Source organism: Scyliorhinus canicula, chromosome 2, assembly GCF_902713615.1.
Source record: "Scyliorhinus canicula chromosome 2, sScyCan1.1, whole genome shotgun sequence".
Taxonomy (NCBI): Eukaryota; Metazoa; Chordata; class Chondrichthyes; order Carcharhiniformes; family Scyliorhinidae; genus Scyliorhinus; species Scyliorhinus canicula.
In genome coordinates this window covers 263,062,188-263,082,503 of record NC_052147.1, presented here as the reverse complement: position 1 = coordinate 263,082,503, position 20,316 = coordinate 263,062,188, and the positions used below count along the sequence as shown (strand labels likewise).

Here is a 20,316-nt window from a genome sequence, read left to right as displayed (position 1 = left end):
ATGGCCACATCCGCCTTCAGCCCCTTCAGGTGCGCAAACACCCGGGCCCGTTTGACTGGCCCATTCAGCCCCCTCACATTCCAGGTTATCAGCCGGATCAGAGGGCTCCCTGCCCCCCTTCCCTGCCGATTAGCCATACCCCATCCCTTGCTCACCACCGGCCAGCGTCCCCCGCTCTGCCAGTTCCCCACGGCAGCAACCCCCCCCCCCCCCCCCCCCCTCCAGCACCCCCTGCGTCCTCCAGCTCCTTCCTGACCGTTTCAGCAGCTACCTGGTTCTCTCTCCCCCCCCCCCCCCCCTTGAGCCAGCTAACTTCTGCTGACCCCGGCAACTCCCACCCTACCTCCAACTCCTCCCCACGTGGGACTACCCCTCCTCCATCGTGCCCGTCAACGGGTTGTCCTTCTCCCCCCCCCCCATGCTCTTGCGCGGGAAAAGAAAACAGCCAGCAACGACCCGCGTTTCTCAGCCCCGACTCCGCCCCCACCATCTCCCAGCGCGGGAAACCCGAAAAAAGCCCGCGCTTTCGCCCTGCCCAGCCCCACCTCCCCTAGGACAACTCTCATTGTCAGTCCCCCCCACCAGCTCCCCGAACTCCCCGTTTAGCCCCCTGCCCGAACCCGTCCACCGGACCCCTGCAGAAAAACCCTTGCAGAAAAGACAAATCGACATCACCCCACCCACCCTAAGGCCAACCCACATCTTACATTAAACCAAGCAAATACAAGTACAGTATTATACAGCATCCCCCATCTTAGATCCTCAGTTTGAGTCCAATTTCTCGGCCTGCGCAAAGGCCCACACCTCCGGGGACTCAAAATAATGGTGCCGATCCTTATAGGTGACCCACAGACGCGCCGGCTGCAACATGCTGAACTTCACACTCCGTCTGTGGAGTACCGCCTTCGTCCGGTTAAACCCGGCCCTCCGCCTCGCCACCTCCGCACTCCAGTCCTGGAAGATCCGCACCTCCGTGTTCTCCCACTTGCTGCTCCGCTCCTTCTTGGCCCACCGGAGCACACACTCACGATCCACGAACCAATGAAACCGCACCAACACCGCCCGCGGCGGCTCGTTCGGCTTAGGCCTCCTAGCCAGAATTCTGTGGGCTCCCTCTAACTCCAGGGGCCCCTGGAAGGACCCAGCCCCCATCAGCGAGTTTAACATAACAACCACATAGGCCGCCAGGTCCGAACCCTCCAGCCCCTCCGTGAGGCCCAGGATCCGCAAATTCTTCCGCCTCAACCTGTTGTCCAGCTCCTCGAACCGCGCCTGCCATCTTTTATGGAGCGCCTCGTGCATCTCCACCTTCCCCACGACGGCCACGGCCTCATCCTCCCTTTCGGAGGCCTGCTTCTGCAGCTCCCGGATCGCAGCCCCTTGGGCTGTCTGGGTCTCCATCAGCTCCCTTCAACGACTCCAGCAGCTCCACCTTAAGCTCCTGGAAGCAGCGCAGCAGAGTCGCCTGCTGCTCCTGCGCCCACTGCCTCCAGTCCTCCGGGCCTCCGCCGGCCGCCATTTTGTCTTCCTTCCCCTGCTTTTCCAGGGGTGCTTTCTCCGTTTTTCTCCTTACCCCACTCCTGGTCCGGATCATAGGACCGTAGGGGTCAACTCCTGTCCTCTTCCCACGTCTGGATTTGCCGATAAAGCTCCGTTGGGGGCCCTGAAAAGAGCCTCAAAGTCCGTTTTCAGCGGGAGCTGCCAAATGTGTGGCTTAGCTCCCATTGCCGCCACCGGAAGTCGCGTGCCCGATTATTGACGCGCATGCGCAATGCGGCCAAATTTGTTTTTAAACATGTTCGCAGCGGCTTGCAGCCGTCGTTATGAAAAGTCGGCTGCTGCGCGGGGATTTGCGCAATCAGGCGCGCGGACAACGACTCCGCGACCCTCCCGACACCCGGCCTCGACCCACCCGTGGATCGCGCCCCCGACTTTGAAGAACACTGAAATAAAAAATACTGTATAGTAAACAATGGTAGTTCTGCCTCAGATAATTTGCATGATCCAAAAGGTAATATTCACATTGCTCACTCGCCAAGAGGGGCAAATAGCCTATCTTAACATCTAATGCATTTTTACATTGACTCAATTCACACACACACACACACACACACACACACACACGCACACACACACATCCTATGCTGAATTTGTTGCTACTCTTTGTAATTCTGAAGGAAATTTGTGCACCTCTAACTCTCTACAATTTTTAATATTTCTTAAAAGCATTGGAAACAGTCTTGGGAGTTATTTTTGTGTCAATAACAAGTACTACCCATAGCCCTCATTTCCCTTCATAGTTAGTTGAGTAATGCTTCAGATGTTATATCAGGAGCCTGTTCTGCAAATTTCCCCTCTTCTTAGGACAGTGTCAAGATTTTTGAATAACATGAAATTTACAAGGAATGGCACACCAGAATGAAGATGAACATCTATTTACAGAATTTAGTATTTAAGCTATTGGTATTCCAGAATTTAGTATTTAGCTTTGTTATTCTTGGGATATTCTATTCAGTTGTTTTTGATACTGTTGTGAGAATACATATGTACCCACAAAATGTTTTGGGGAGTGTTCTGCTCAACTTTGTGAAAATCCCCTAGTTGCCACACTGCAGTGCCTGTTCAGGTGCACTGAAGGAGGATTCAGAATTCGCCAAACGAGCACGTCTTTCGGGACATGTGGGAGGAAACTGGAGCACGCGGAGGAAACCCATGCAGACACTGGGAGAACGTGCACACTCCGCACAGTGACCCAAGCCAGGAATCAAACCCGGGTCCCTGACGCTGTGAAACAATATGCTAACCAGTGTGCTACCGGGCCGCCCTTCCTGAGGCTAAAAATAAAGTTATAATTTTGCAGTATTTTTTCTGAAGCCACATGTGTTGCCTTGTACATGAATTCTATCTTTTGAAATTGTTGAAAGTAATTGGCGTGCTTAGTTTTTAAACTAATAGCTTTTCTTGAAGACATAGTTTGCAATGAGCTGAAGAATTGCAGTAGCATTATTGTTAAATGGCTAAAGATATGTTTTCTCTAATTTTTTACGTTATTCCTTAAGTACCCATAATACATTGCTCGCAAATGTGTTAGATTCACAAAGACCTGAATTCTGACTATCGATGAATTGAGTAAGGGTTGAGTTGCCATTGTATTATTTATATCCAATTGGTGAAACTGCAATGCAACTCTCTTTTCCTCAGGGTTCTAGTTTCGAATTTTGCTCAGACAGACTACCTAAAAGCTATTTGCACTCCTTGTATTGCAGGTTGTTAGTTAAGAACATAGAACATACAGTGCAGAAGGAGGTCATTCGGCCCATTGAGTCTGCACCCACTCACTTAAGCCCTCACTTCCACCATATCTTCATAACCCAATAACCCTTCTGACCTTTTTGGTCACTAAGGGCAATTTATCATGGCCAGTCCACCTAACCTGCACGTCTTTGGACTGTGGGAGGAATCCGGAGCACCCGGAGGAAACCCACGCAGACACGGGCAGAACTCTATCCCTGGCCAACCCACAGGTTGTCAGGCAGCCAATTGAACCAACCAATTTCCTCCAAAGCTGGTTCCTAAGATTCGCGTGGCGCCGACGAGTCTGTTTTCCCCTCTCCAAAAAAACAAATTCCGGAGCACACTGTCCTCACCAGCAGGCTGTCTCCGTTGAAGCCCACTGCTAAAAGACACATTTTGATTGAGTCCACGGACCAAAAATAATAAAAAGAAATGGGAACAAAGGAAAATCAAAAGGAAGGACTCCAACAATTTAGCTAACAAACGTTGTTTTCAGTGCAACACAACATTAATTTCTTAATTGTACAAGTTATTTTAACGAAAAGTTTCATGTGGATTAGCTTTGCCAATGTGCTTTCTGGTCCTACCACCCTCCAAAATCTCCAAACATCTAGAGTCCTGTACCACAGAGGAAGGTGACAGAAGGACTCTCAGAAATATTTGCAAGTTAGGATCACTGATCTGCCTGGGTGTAAACTCAAACTGGCAGTTACTTTTTACTTTGGAATGAGAAAAAAATGAATTTTCAAATGGATTATAAAAAATTAGTGTGAAAGTGGAATGCTGTAATAACTTAATAGCAATAAACTGCAATAGATCTTAACTGATGGTGGCAAGTTCTCATTTCTATCAATATACTCATCCTCATAATAAGGCTGTAATAGAATCTGCTTTAGTATGTGCTGTTGCTAATGTCAAGCGCACTGAGCTGTGTTCTTAAAAGCTTGCTGATGTAATAACATTTATGATTTACAGCTGTCAATTTTATGCCATGTTATAGGTTAAAAATTAAAATCACTCCGTTCTTTTCAAAATTCTCATATTAGTCTGGGACTTGTAAAAATCTTATCAAATGTCTTATGGTTTTACTTCTTTCTTTCCAGCTCCATGAATGAAGTTGTACACACATCTCCTACAATTGGTAGTAATGTAGAAGAGCTAGTGGTGAATAACACACATTTCCTGATGTGGGATATTGGAGGTCAGGAATCACTCCGCTCATCATGGAACACCTACTATACCAATACAGAGGTAAGATTCAACTTGAAGCTCTTTACAAAAATCCCTCCGGCAAAACGGGTGTAATTTTCCCATATTCAGATGTTCAGCATTTCTATAGATAATACATTTTTCTTTCATTCTTTTCAATTGTAATAATGTGCCAATATCCTGAGCTTCACTCTTATCCCCTTAAAATATGACGTTCTAAATTATATTATAGTATATTCAGCCTTTATTCTATAATGGCTCTAACTTTAAAATCTACTGGATTGTTACCAGTGTTATGATTCTGACCTGTTGTATTTTCTGTGATCATTTAATGTCAGATTACCATTCAGTGCAGTAATCTAAAGTTGAACCTGGAATCATGTTTTGTATCTATAGTTAATTTAACCCATAGCAACAGAGTCTGATCCTATACATATGCACCTCGTATTTTGTACAAATTTCTTTGTCTGTTTCTCTTCCTGGCTTCGTAGCCTACAGTTAGTGTATGTAGCCACGTTCCTTTTCTGCTTTTTCCTTCGACTTATCCTCAAGTGGATGCCATATAGGTCCACCTCCATTCTAATCAGTGACTCTTTCAAGCACAAGTCCACACCCACAGTCCACATGTACCGAAGTACAGTGAAAAATATTTTTCTGTGGCCGAGGGAACGTACACAGTACGCACATAGTAGACAAAAAGAATAATCAACAGAGATCATTGACAAATGGTACATCGAGGTTACAGTGCGGAAAAAGGGGCCAAACAAAGCAAATACATGAGCAAGAGCAGCATAGGGCGTTGTGAATAGTGTTCTTAGAGAACAGATCAGTCTGAGGGCGAGTCGTTGAGGAGTCTTGTAGCTGTGGGGAAGAAGCTATTATGTATTTTCTCTATTATGTATTTTCTTGAATTTTGTTTAATTCCCTTTTATTCCCATGTACTGAATGATCTGTTGAGCTCCTTGCAGAAAAATACTTATTACTGTACCTCAGTACACGTGACAATAAACAAATCCAATCCAATCCAAACCAATCAAGCTGTTCCTTTGTCTGGACGTGCGGGTCTTCAGGCTTCTGTACCTTCTGCCTGATGGAAGGGTCTAGATCGAACTGGATCTCTGCAGTACCAAACATTGCCTGTCCAGGCAAGGATCTTGAGATCTCCTACATTATTTACAAAACTACATTATTTCCAAAACTCCTATAATCTAGCACAGAACTAGAGACATCCATTTTCCCTGGTGGTTTATTTTATAATTTCTACATATGGTCAAATCTGTATATTCCAATACCTATCAGCCCCTGCTCTGAACCATTGACATCAGTTTTCTGTGCTTTAACTACCTCTATCAGTTTATTTTTCCTCTTCCTATTTCTGTTCACTGTGAACCTTTCTCTACCTTATTGGCTTAAATTATCCCCCGGGGGGCAGCATGGTGGCACAGTGGTTAAGTGGTTAGCACTGCTGCCTATGGTGCTGAGGACCCGGGTTCGACTCCAGGCCCGAATCTGGGCCCTGGGTCAAATAAAAATTTGTCCCCCACTTGCCTTATTAACCCTTTCTGAAAAGACATTAGTAATAATTTCCGAACCTTCTGCAAACTAGGAGTTCCTGTGCCCCGGATGCCTCAGATCCTGCAGATCAAGAATTCGTCCCTTTGGTCACCAATATCATAGAGTCATAAATGCAGAAGGAGGCCATTCGGCCCATCGAGTCTGCACCGGCACTGACAAAGAGCACCCTTGTGAAGCCCACGTATCTCCCCAATCCTTGTAACCCAGTAACCCCCACTTAACATGTTTTGGGTATTAAGGGTAATTTAGCATGGCCAATCCACCTCACCCGCACATCTTTGAACTGCGGGAGGAAACCGGAGCACCCGGAGGAAAGCGATGCAGATACGGAGAGAACGTGCCGACTCCGCACAGACAGTGACCCAGCCGGGAATCGCACCTGGGACCCTGGAGCTGTGAAGCAACAGTACTAACTACTATGCTACAGTGCCAGCTAACGCAGAGACGAGCCTTTCCAAGATCGCCACCTGTGCAGGATATGCCATTATCAGTAGCAATCTAATTCACATGAAGCCATCCTATGTCTAGGGCATCCTTAGCTCCAGCATTTCTACCAATTTTCCAAGAATCTGAAACCCTTGCTATTTATTGCTGTATCCGTCTCACCAATATTGACATGACAGAAAAAGAAAGAGCAAGAGTAGGAAGGCAGTGCAGGTGTCCCCTGCGGTCATCTCCCTGCAAAACAGATATACCGCTTTGGATACTGTTGAGGGAGATGGCTCACCAGGGGAAGGCAGCAGCAGCCAGGTTCATGGCACCGTGGCTGGCTCTGCTGCACAGCAGGGCAGGAAGAAAAATGGCAGGGCTATAGTGATAGGGGACTCGATCGTAAGGGGAATAGACAGGCGGTTCTGTGGACGCAATCGAGACTCCAGGATGGTATGTTGCCTCCCTGGTGCAAGGGTCAAGGATGTCTCGGAGCGGCTGCAGGACATTCTGGGGGGGGAGGGTGAACAGCCAGCTGTCGTGGTGCACATAGGCACCAACGATATAGGTAAAAAACGGGATGAGGTCCTACAAGCGGAATTCAGGGAGTTAGGAGTTAAACTAAAAAGTAGGACCTCAAAGGTAGTAATCTCAGGATTGCTACCAGTGCCACGAGCTAGTCAGAGTAGGAATGTCAGGATAGATAGGATGAATGCGTGGCTCGAGAGATGGTGCAAGAGGGAGGGATTCAAATTCCTGGGGCATTGGGACCGGTTCTGGGGGAGGTGGGACCAGTACAAACCGGACGGTCTGCACCTGGGCAGGACTGGAACCGATGTCCTAGGGGGGGTGTTTTCTAGAGCTGTTGGGGAGGGTTTAAACTAATGTGGCAGGGGGATGGGAACCAATGCAGGAAGTTGGAAGGTAGTAAAACAGGGACAGAAGTAAAAGGAAGTAAGGGGAAAAGTGCAAGGCAGGGAAGACATAGTCAGAAATCTAAAAGGGCGACAGTACAAGGTACAGTGACTGAGGGGAGCACAGTGAATAGGTCCAGTAATAACAAAAGGAATAAACCTGGAGATGTTAAGATTCAAAACAGAGGTAAAAAAAACAAAATAAGCGTTTACCTGAATGCTCGTAGTATTGGGAATAAAGTAAATGAGTTGATGGCACAAATCATCGTAAATGACTATGATTTAGTGGCCATTACTGAAACATGGTTAAAGGATAGTCACGACTGGGAGTTAAATATCCGAGGGTATCAAACTATTCGGAAGGACAGAGTGGATGGTAAGGGAGGTGGTGTTGCTCTGTTATTTAAGGATGACATCCGGGCAATAGTAAGGGATGACATCAGTGCTATGGAGGATAAGGTTGAATCCATTTGGGTGGAAATCAGGAATAGTAAGGCGAAAAAGTCACTGATAGGAGTAGTCTATAGGCCACCAAATAGTAATGTTATGGTGGGGCAGGCAATAAACAAAGAAATAACTGATGCATGTAGAAATGGTACAGCAGTTATCATGGGGGATTTTAATCTACATGTCGATTGGTTTAACCAGGTCGGTCAAGGCAGCCTTGAGGAGGAGTTTATAGAATGTATCCGCGATAGTTTCCTAGAACAGTATGTAATGGAACCTACGAGGGAACAAGCGGTCCTAGATCTTGTCCTGTGTAATGAGACAGGATTGATTCATGATCTCATAGTTAGGGATCCTCTCGGAAGGAGCGATCACAATATGGTGGAATTTAAAATACAGATGGAGGGTGAGAAAGTAAAATCAAATACTAGTGTTTTGTGTTTAAACAAAGGAGATTACAAGGGGATGAGAGAAGAACTAGCTAAGATAGACTGGGAGCAAATACTTTATGGTGGAACAGTTGAGGAACAGTGGAGAACCTTCCAAGCGATTTTTCACAGTGCTCAGCAAAGGTTTGTACCAACAAAAAGGAAGGACGGAAGAAAGAGGGAAAATCAACCGTGGATATCTAAGGAAATAAGGGAGAGTATCAAATTGAAGGAAAAAGCATATAAAGTGGCAAAGATTACTGGGAGATTAGAGGACTGGGAAATCTTTAGGGGGCAACAGAAAGCTACTAAAAAAGCTATAAAGAAGAGTAAGATAGAGTATGAGAGTAAACTTGCTCAGAATATAAAAACAGACAGTAAAAGTTTTTACAAATATATAAGACAAAAAAGAGTGGCTAAGGTAAATATTGGTCCTTTAGAGGATGAGACGGGAGTTTTAATAATGGGAGATGAGGAAATGGCTGAGGAACTGAACAGGTTTTTTGGGTCGGTCTTCACAGTGGAAGACACAAATAACATGCCAGTGACTGATAGAAATGAGGCTATGACAGGTGAGGACCTTGAGAGTCTTGTTATCTAAGGAGGGAGTGATGGGCAAGCTAATGGGGCTAAAGGTAGACAAGTCTCCTGGCCCTGATGGAATGCACCCCAGAGTGCTAAAAGAGATGGCTAGGGAAATTGCAGATGCACTAGTGGTAATTTACCAAAATTCACTAGACTCTGGGGTGGTCCCGGTGGATTGGAAATTAGCAAACGTGACGCCACTGTTTAAAAAAGGAGGTAGGCAGAAAGCAGGAAATTATAGGCCAGTGAGCTTAACTTCGGTAGTAGGGAAGATGCTGGAATCTATCATCAAGGAAGAAATTGCGAGGCATCTGGATAGAAATTGTCCCATTGGGCAGACGCAGCATGGGTTTGTAAAAGGCAGGTCATGCCTAACTAATTTAGTGGAATTTTTTGAGGACATTACCAGTGCAGTAGATAACGGGGAGCCGATGGATGTGGTATATCTGGATTTCCAGAAAGCCTTTGACAAGGTGCCACACAAAAGGTTGCTGCATAAGATAAAGATGCATGGCATTAAGGGTAAAGTAGTAGCATGGATAGAGGATTGGTTAATTAATAGAAAGCAAAGAGTTGGGATAAATGGGTGTTTCTCTGGTTGGCAATCAGTAGCTAGTGGTGTCCCTCAGGGATCCGTGTTGGGCCCACAATTGTTCACAATTTACATACATGATTTGGAGTTGGGGACCAAGGGCAATGTGTCCAAGTTTGCAGATGACACTAAGATGAGTGGTAAAGCGAAAAGTGCAGAGGATACTGGAAGTCTGCAGAGGGATTTGGATAGGTTAAGTGAATGGGCTCGGGTCTGGCAGATGGAATACAATGTTGACAAATGTGAGGTTATCCATTTTGGTAGGAATAACAGCAAACGGGACTATTATTTAAACGATAAAATATTAAACCATGCCGCTGTGCAGAGAGACTTGGGTGTGCTAGTGCATGAGTCACAGAAGGTTGGTTTACAAGTGCAACAGGTGATTAAGAAGGCAAATGGAATTTTGTCCTTCATTGCTAGAGGGATGGAGTTTAAGACTAGGGAGGTTATGTTGCAATTGTATAAAGTGTTAGTGCAGCCACACCTGGAGTATTGTGTTCAGTTTTGGTCTCCTTACTTGAGAAAGGGCGTACTGGCGCTGGAGGGTGTGCAGAGGAGATTCACTAGGTTAATCCCAGAGCTGAAGGGGTTGGATTATGAGGAGAGGTTGAGTAGACTGGGGCTGTACTCGTTGGAATTTAGAAGGATGAGGGGGGATCTTATAGAAACATTTAAAATTATGAAGGGAATAGATAGGATAGATGCGGGCAGGTTGTTTCCACTGGCGGGTGACAGCAGAACTAGGGGACATAGCCTCAAAATAAGGGGAAGTAGATTTAGGACTGAGTTTAGGAGGAACTTCTTCACCCAAAGGGTTGTGAATCTATGGAATTCCTTGCCCAGTGAAGCAGTTGAGGCTCCTTCATTACATGTTTTTAAGGTAAAGATAGATAGTTTTTTGAAGAATAAAGGGATTAAGGGTTATGGTGTTCGGGCCAGAAAGTGGAGCTGAGTCCACAAAAGATCAGCCATGATCTAATTGAATGGCGGAGCAGGCTCGAGGGGCCAGATGGCCTACTCCTGCTCCTAGTTCTTATGTTCTTATGTTCTTATGTACCCAAACAAGTGATGTGGGGAATAAATAACTCACATTTCGGGTTGTTTAAATTCTTACTCTAAAATGTCCAAGACCGCCATCATGTTTCATCCTAACAGATTGGTGGCTATTTCAACTCGGAGTGGGAAAGTGACCAAACACGAGGCTGACCCATCTTGGATCAAGAAAATTGAGTTCCTGTCCCATTTTTAATGACACTCTTCCTTTAACATGTAGCCACTGGCTAAGCCCCAGAGAGGAAAAATAGGGTTGCCCATGTTGTTAATGCATGTGTGAGTGGTGCTAACAGTTCACCCATCCTATGCGAATGAGACATGAACTTCAATATGGTTCATGCTTCATGTATCAGTTTCAGAGGATTAGCCCACTTGCTTGATTTGGCCGACTTTGAAACTGATTTGGACAACTAAACATTGCATCCACCCGGCTTAGCCAGCCCTTGGGAACATGAGAAACCTCTTGCTAGATTCATATACTTTTAAGAGTCTGACGTAAACTGGGGTCCACCATTGGTTTTATAACTAGCTGTAATTATATTGTTAAACAAACATCATTACATCCATTTTAGCTTTTAATGTGTGTGTTTCAGTTTGTGATCGTGGTTGTAGACAGTATGGACAGGGAGAGGATAGCTATAACCAGAGATGAGCTCTACAAAATGTTGGCACATGAGGTAAGTGTTTTGATTGTCTGTTCAGATTATTCACATATTTTATGCTTCTTCTGAATTGCAGATTGCTTGAAAATGAACAACAATTAAATTGGTAAATTAGCCTTTACCCCCCTATCATATCGACTTGCTCTTGTACAAAGATGTACTAAGGAATATTTTTAGGATTGCTAATTCTATGCATCTATGCTAAAAACAGTTGATACATAATTGATGCATAGTTTTAATCCCACTAAATAAAATGGACATTTTTAAAAATTAAAGGATGCAAATACTAAAATGTATTTACATCATTCGATCGTCACGTAATTACTGAGTGACGGATTTGTTTTTTTCTCTGAAAGCAGCAAGGTTTGGAACAGATCCACATTTGGGCATGAAGGACATAATTCGAATGGATTTCATAAATATCTTTTACTCTGTGTCAGTAATACCGTCTTCATCAAGGAGGTCTAAAGTGATTTTTTTTCTTGAATGAAATTTGCCCGAATTTAAAACTTAGATGGAAAATTTAATATTTTTGTTTTATTCTACCAGAGCATTTTTTTCCTGTTCCCTTTTAAATGTTGTCCAAAATTTTAAAAATAGATTTGTAGTCATCTATCTCTAATTCTTGCACTCAGCAGGCATCCATTGTGTCACGCCAGAAAGTGTTATTTCAGAACGTGCCCTCAGTTTCTCACGCTGAATGTCACACATGCAAAATTTGAGTGGTTGAAATGAGGCCTTGCCGTTAAATTATGAAATATCTAATTGACCAAATGCAAATGAATCCAAGGCAGCTTGAATCAGTTTATAAGTAGCAGTGAAAAATTAATAAGTAGCACAGGACAGCAAGCAAATTACTCAGTATTTCCCCCCAGAGCTACCAGCCATGAACTGACAGAAGCTGATCAAGTTACTCAAACTACTTAGCTTTCATCCCAACTGCTTTGCAATTTACAATTTTATTTTTGGCCCAAACAAGGTCACCTGCCACATTGGATATTCTATGCACATTTACGAATGTCTTCGGGTTGTCGTTTCACTTTTACTCGCAAGAGAGAATCTTGGCTAATTTCATGCTTGAAGTCCATTTTCAAGACTGGGTTTCCATCCAGTCAAGAACTCCAGAAGGGCAGTTCTGAAGAGATTGGGTGGTGGAGGTGTTCGCCATGAGTGTCAGACCGGTGAGGGGGAGAAGTCGACAAAGACATTTTAAAATGGGTTTGGGTGGAATGTGATGGTGAGGATGGATAAGCCGAGCAGGATATAGATGGGGAATAGACGTATGGTAGCACTCTGAGATCTCGCTACATTACAGACTGTAAAAGCATCATTGTTTCTCATAAGAATAATAAAACTTGCTTCTTCATATGTGGGATAAGATGGCAGAAAGAAGAGGTGGTCAGTGTGAAGAGCAGGAAAGAATTGTTTGATGAGAGTTCAGAGACAGGGAGTGTAAGTCGAAATGATAATTACCAAAGATAAGATGTCATCAGTGCAAAAACTGAGATTGCATAAAAGGGATACTTTTCTGATTATCCCGTTGAAAGTATGTTCCGTGTTAGAATAGAAATGATAATATTGGTCAGAAGGAGCAGACAATTTTCTTTGTGGAGTGGCCATCCCAAATAAGCAATGTATTTTGACCAAACTATAAAAAAGTGATTCCTACTGCAGTGCAGGACTACAGATCAAAAAAGTTTTTGGGGGCAATGTTGGGGATCACCTAATTATTTAATAAAATGGATAATGCAGCAAATGAACTTACTTCAAAGTTGCAGTTTATTTTACTTAATTGATTATCTTTACAGTGGTTATGAACAGCAAGTTCTTCCAGATTTTACTTTATAAATAATAAATATAATAATCTTTATTGTCACAAGTAGGTTTTCATTAACACTGCAATGAAGTTACTGTGAAAAGCCCCTAGTTGCCATATTCTGGTGCCGTTTCGGGTACACTGAGGGAAAATTCAGAATGTCCAAATTACCTAATAGCACGCCTTTCAGGACTTGTGGGAGGAAACTGGAGCACCTGGAGGAAACCCACGCAGAAACGGGGAGAACGTGCAGATTCTGCACAGAAAAGTGGCCCAAGTTGTGAATCGAACCTGGGACCCATATGTGAAGCCATAGTACTAACCACTATACTACTTTGTATTACTTCCTCAGTGTGTCCCAAGGTGCTTCATATACAGTGAGTTATATTGGTTATTTCGTCACGGTTATATAGGTAAACACAGTTTTCAATTTTTACATAGCAAGATTTCACAAAGAGCATTTGAGATGAATGACCAATTGAGAAAGGAATGTTTGCCAGGGTTCTAGGAAAGCTAACAATTCATTGTGAAGTTGTGCTATTGGACTTTTTTTTTTACATTCATCTGGCCAACTCTGACTAATCTCTCATTTTGAAGGATTTCACCTTCAACAATGCAGCATTCCCCAAGTACGTTCAGAACAACCAAGATTATGTATGTTCGGTACTCAAATGATGAGCACTCAAGATGAGTTATCACTGTTTTGTTTTGACAATGGGCAGCACGGTAGCACAGTGGTTAGCACAGTTGCTTCACCGGTCCAGGGTCCCAGGTTCGATTCCCGGCTTGGGTCACTGGCTGTGCGGAGTCTGCACATCCTCCCCGTGTCTGTGTGGGTTTCCTCCGGGTGCTCTGGTTTCCTCCCATAGTCCAAAGATGTGCATGTTAGGTTGATTGGCCATGTTAAATTGCCGTTAGTGTCCGAAAAGTTTAGGTGGGGTTATGGGGATGGGGCGGAGGTATGGGCTTGTGTAGAGTGCGCTTTCCAAGGGCCGGTGCAGACTCGATGGGCTGTATGATTCTATGAAATCCTGAAGCTGGAATTGTATCTGCAAGCTCTTCACTCCTGTTAATGTTTTTAGCTGACGATACTGATTATTTCAAATTATTATTCATTTTTTAAAAATACGGAGTTCCAGTGTTGCTTAAGTCAAATCATCGGGTAATTCAATTATTTTGCCAGGAGGAGCAATTATTATAAAACATTACGACTAATAGATGAAGCGAAATACTAAATGTTAAAATTACTAATTGTGATTGAAGTGTACATAATGTTTTGCTGTGTAGTGATCTAGATTATCTGGATCCTAAAATATGCAGTGAGCTCACTCTGGTCTTAAATAGGAGTTGGCATCAAATAAGTCTAATTTTAACACTTATAAATAGTGTTACGTTTTAATATATTCTCTTGAAGGTTCAAAGTCACAAATAAGGCTTGGTCTACAGTTTTGTTCTGAGGGAGGGATGAGTGGGTCGAAGAATGGAAAATTCAGGAAGGAAGGAGCCTGATGCTGTTTTGAGCCCTATTTGACATTTGTGATAAGCACTTAGTGTTGAGTTACTTGTTTTTATTATTTGGTCCCTGCACATTTTAGAGTGAAACTGCATCCTTGCACAGATTTTATTAATTTGACTGCATGACACCTCAGCTCTCTTTAATGTGTTGCATTCAAAGAACAATACAGCACAGAAACAGGCCCTTCTGCCCTCCAGGCCTGCACCAACAATGGTACCTGCCTAAACTAAAACCGTCTGCATTTACAGAGTCTATCCTTCCATTCCCACCCTATTCATATATTTGTCTAGATGCCCCTTAAATACCGCTATCGTACCCGCTCCCACCACTTCCCCAGTCAGCGCGTTCCATATATTTACTACCCTCTGTGTAAAGAAACTTGCCTCGCACATCTATTCTAAGAACTATGAACAGGAGTGGGCAATTCAGCTCCTCAAACCTGTTCCGCCATTCAGTATGATCATGGCTGATCTCATCTCCACCTTCCTGCCCTCTCTGCATGACCTTCAAATATATATCATATCTGGTTGAATAAATCCTGCAAATACATGTGCCTCTGTGACATTTTAAAGATTAGTAAGCTGTGATATAGGCGCCAGGGGTTTTCTCATCTCCTCCCACTCTGCCACCATCATTTCACCAGAACTGTGATGGAAATTAATGGACATTATGTCAACGGAGTTTCTGCTGGTCTTTAATTTTGACTGAATCTCTGCTCATTTTTAAATTTATGCATGCATAAACAGTTTGAGATAATCGTAAAGAATTGAACCTCAAAAGATCAAAAATGATCAATTTTTATTTTTAAGTCATTGTGAACCACATGGCAAGCAAAGCATCATTCTTCTGAAAACAAGATTTCTAGGTCACGAACCTGAATGTTTTAAAATTTCTGTTTTGGTCGGGGTTGTTCAAAATGGGAGAAAGGTTTGGTTGAAATAAGTACTGGGCCAATTGTTCCTCAAAATCTTCTGACGAAAAAAATTGGGATTTTCATCAGTAAGGGGAATGAAGCTGATTTTTATCTCTGAATTTCAGAAGAATGCCTTGGGCCCACTGCTTGTTGATCTGATTGTTATTGGCATAGCTCATCTTTGTTGATTCAGATCTTTGTTGACTCAGTGAAGCCTGATTTTATTTAGTACAATTGTTTGAAAGTCAAAAATCCTAACAACTGCCTGCAGCTGTTTTCCTGACTCATAAAAGCAGCACTCAGTCTTTGATGGATTTTACTTCTGTTTGAATTGAATGCAGTGCTCAAAGGCTATTTGCTGTCAGCTTGGCTGAGTTGACAACATTCTTACTTCTGAGTCATAAGATTGTGGTATTGAGCACATAAATTATCCGAGCATTTTGAGTGCATAAGGAGAAGTGCTGCTTTTTCAGAAGTTCGCTCTTTTGGATCACAGACATGAAGCAAGGCTGTGTAGAGATTACTGACCTGGTTTGTTCGCAATGTTTGTGGAGCATCACGGTCGGTACCTTCCGCTGTAACAATGATCATCCCTCCCTTTAATGAAGAGTAGTGAAACGCTTCATTAAGCACTTTGCTGTTCTGGTGGGCCTTGATGCATGGAAAATGGTTGTCATGTTAACCTACTTAGAATTACCACGGAGACGGGCTCTTTGGCCTGAATAGTTTGTGTTGCTGTTCAACCTCCATATGAGCTGTCATTCTCACCCCCCCCTGTCTGTCCTTTATTCCTCTTTGCTTAAACCACCTACCTCGTCTATTCTTAAATGTTGCCGGGTCTCTGTTTCAAATGCTAACTCAGATTGTGCATTCCACAGCCTAGCAGCCCTGTGTTTTTTAAAAAAATCTCCTCTGTCATAAATCTTCTGTGTATTCCTTGTTTTAGAATCATCAGTCACTGGAAATGTCTGCTTCTGTCTACTCATTCGCCTGTCCTTTCATAATTTTATTCACTCCTTCCTCTGATCCCATTATCCCGTCTGTTCTTAGACGAACCCCAGTTTTTCTTTTGTATTTCTGCATGCCCAGCAGTATCCAAGTAAACTTGTGCTGTGCCCTCACTTTTGCTTCAACACCCTTCCTATAGTGCAGAGCATAAAACTATCTACCAGATTCCAGATGTGACCTCAAGTTTTTATATACATTCACAGTGTATTTTATGTTAATCTCTGTTATGTTAAAATCTGGCTGCATTTCAAAGTGCTTGGATATCCCTTACAAGTCCTCTTGGTTATTTAATCTAGTGAATCTTTGGCATATTGCAATACTTTTTACATGAAGTGGGACACTGCATGTTTACTTCGATGAACATGCAGAGAACCATCTTGCAGACATATGTTATAAGCATAATAGACTCCCCACAGCTATTAAACATATTCCATGCAAAATTTGAAAATGGTTATCCTCAAAATCTTGCGTATACTGTGCAAAATCTGAGCTGTGTTGCAGTTGGAATATTTTAGCAGTAGTCAGTAGTTGACATCTTTTACTATAGAAGTCATACTGACAAAGCTCAATCGCCTTTCAGTCTTTTACATTTCTTATGGATGAGACAAAACATTTGGCCATTATTTGGTATTTAATATGACTTGGACCTGATATTGGGGCAAAAGTGTTCGCTTTGAGACTGATCCTAGTTAACAAATATTTTATGGCCATCTTACATCTGCAATTTTTTGCACGTGAACAGACGTTGTATGATCAGTATTATACAAGCGCCTATAGAGAATGAAATTCTATTCTTTCCTCCTTTACACCATGCTGACACCTTTAAACTGCTCATCAGTGAACCGCTGCTATTTCTCCAAAATTGATTTTCGTGTGATAAGCATTTCCTGGCCCAAAGTTTTGAGGAATTTTGCTTCAGAGTTTTAAAAGTCTTATTAAAATTGAAGTTTTAAAATCCAGTCCATGTGAAGAAATAAAATAGATACTGTTTTCCCAGAGCAATAACAATATTCTGTATTTTACAATTCAGGATCTGAAGAAAGCCGGACTGCTAATCTTTGCCAACAAACAAGATGTTAAAGAATGCATGACTGTAGCTGAAATCTCTCAATACCTTAAATTGACCTCGATTAAAGATCATCAATGGCATATTCAAGCTTGCTGTGCTCTGACGGGAGAAGGGTGAGTGATTAGAATTTTACCATTTAGGGTTGTTTTATTTGGACATATATAATGAGATAAATCAATTTGGCAGTCTGGAGTTGGACATTTGTTTTAGTAATGCTCACCACTGCTTTAAAGTCATTATTTCTCCTCACTTTGTTGTGCTTGTTAAGGAGCTATAGGTGTTGCAGAAAGGAATGTATTACTGCTACCTTTGCCCTAGATTGCCTTTTTGTTCAAAGTTGTGTGTGTGAGACTGACCTCTTAGAATTTATTTGTATGTAAATATGCATGATATTGAACAGTATTTGTAATAAGTGCTCTGTCTGCCTTTGCAGGTTATGTCAGGGATTAGAATGGATGACGTCAAGGCTTAAGGTCAGATGACCTCCATGGATCAGGATGCACGGACCATTAATATCTAAACTATATATCTCTTCCAGCGGTAACAGCTCCATGCTTGCTGGATTTATTGGTATTTATTTTTCGGACTGAATAAAGTTTACGACCTTCACACTTGCTTCAAGTACAAGTTTGGAAAGACTTTCCTTAAGGATCAAGATTGAGTTCAAGACTCCAAATTCAATTGATCATTTGTAGCTTTTCTTTTAAAGATGGCTGTGATTAATTGACGGTTTTGTTTGGAACCAGCACATTCTGCTCAGGGTAGAATTTTATAGTATTTGGTAAGTATTCGGAGGGGGAAGTTGATTTGTATTCCAACATTATCATATGAATTGCTTGCCACTTTCTCTGTTAAATAAAAGAAGCTATGAACTCAATGGAACACTTATGCTGTTCATGGCTGAAAATCCCAAGTTCTGGTTGAGCTACCTGTTGCTGTTATGATCTGGTTTTGGCTGACATTGCTGTGCTATGAAGAAATTCGAATATTATAGCCATTGTTCTTTGATTTTAGAGTGAACAACAGGCAAAATGTTTTATATAATTTTCTGTAATTTACAAAGGAATGCTTTTGGGAGTGAGTTGCATGATATTAGGCAGATTTATACTGAAGCCACTGAAAATATCACCAACTTTGTGCTGGGAGGTGGGAGTACAAGTATTTTAAATTGTTTCTTTACTTTAACACTATTTCTCCACAAATTATTTCATGAGTTATATCATGAGTAAATTCATGCACCATTTGGAAAGTTTTTAAGTAATTGCAGAGCTTCCCCACTCTGAATGTTTGACAGTTTAGCACAGTGAGAATTTGATTGATCCAGCAAAGTTCAAAGATGCACTGCTGACTTCGTGATCTCATTCTGCTGTAATTTCACTAAAAATTCAACTTTTAAAATATTTAATTCAAACTTTTTGGTGATCGGCTTTGAACCTATTTTGAAGATTTGGGCTATAACTACATTGCAAACATGAGCAAAATGAGAGTAATGTTTTAGTATGTCTTCATACAGCATTATTTGAATCCCCAACAAAAGTTGTTTATACTGTGATTTTAAAAATTACTTTGCAATATTACAGTACCAAGTTAACTGGGATTAGTGTGGAGATAATACAAGTCAAAATTAATCAGTTATAATTTTGCCATGTCAGACTAGTATCAACCAACAGTGTGTTATATCAAACCTAAAGTTCACTGCCATTAGAAATTGGGACTTGTGGACAATATGGACAGAAGCTTGTGTCAGGCTTTATTCTGTACCGAAGCCTGAGACCCTAAAGTCCAAAATCTTTGATAGGCGAAGTCAGAAAGTGGGAAGGGAATCAACTCAACCCAGAATTTTGGCTTCATTGGGAATACTGTGATGCATAGTTATTGAATAGAAGAACTTGCATTAAACTTCAAATGAAAAATGTCAATTCTGATATATATATATATATATATGTGGTGGCTCTCCTCATTGATACAGTACATTTATGTTTCTTTCTGTGAAGAACCTCCAAGAAGCTGATCTGTAACAAGCACCCACCTTACATGGTTGCATATTTACTACATTATTTTAAAAGAAACTTGTGCAAATCTTCAGGTTTTAGCACCAGAAGAAAAATGAATATGGAAAGAGCACCAACCACATTTTTTTAAGTAAATGGTTGGATTAAAGGTTTATTTATTCTTCCCCTCAAGTGTTTAGTCCATATTTCATTTGATGCAAAATGTCCTAGATCGGTATGAAGACACTAAATGTAAAATGATCAATTTCTTTGATCATTACTGATTAATGGTTTACGAAATAATGATTCCAATTCAAATGAAACTGACTTTTAAATTTTTTGCTGCAATACAGTTCATGAAATCAATTATGTATATTGTAAATTTGAATCCATAAAAGAAACCTATGTCATGAGTAAAACTGGACTTCACTCACCCAATATGCTATAATTTGTTTTATGTAACAGTAAAGAGGTAGTGCACCAATGGCGTGAAAAAATAAGCTAATATTACACATTGGATATCTGTATTTTGGCAATAATTAGAATTAATTCAGTTCACAAAAATGTTCACTGCGATTTAGTTTGATTTTTTTTTGGTCTTGAATGGTGGGCAATGCTGGCGAGGCAATATTCAGTAACCAAGCTGGAGCTGGAGACAGCCTTTGATGTGTGTAGACCAGACTGGGTTGGCGTGGCAGGCTCCCTTTCCTAATGGACATTATTGAATCAGTTAGCGTTCACGGTCATGAGGCTTATGAAGAGCTCCGATCTAATCTTGGTGGCCTCCGGACAAATTTGCAAACTGAATGTGT

The 20,316-nt window shown here is 42.0% G+C and overlaps 1 protein-coding gene across 1 annotated transcript in view; it reads left to right on the top strand.

The window, feature by feature from the left end:
- The window catches only part of arl5a (ADP-ribosylation factor-like 5A), a 60,672-nt gene extending 40,730 nt beyond the window's left edge, over positions 1 to 19,942 (top strand). Inside the window, exons 3-6 of the mRNA XM_038790021.1 lie at positions 4,398 to 4,545; positions 11,123 to 11,206; positions 17,475 to 17,626; positions 17,947 to 19,942. Coding sequence (XP_038645949.1) covers positions 4,398 to 4,545; positions 11,123 to 11,206; positions 17,475 to 17,626; positions 17,947 to 17,995 — 433 coding nt within the window. The 3' untranslated portion in view covers positions 17,996 to 19,942. The remainder of the gene's footprint in view (positions 1 to 4,397; positions 4,546 to 11,122; positions 11,207 to 17,474; positions 17,627 to 17,946) is intronic.
- Positions 19,943 to 20,316: the final 374 nt, after the last annotated feature.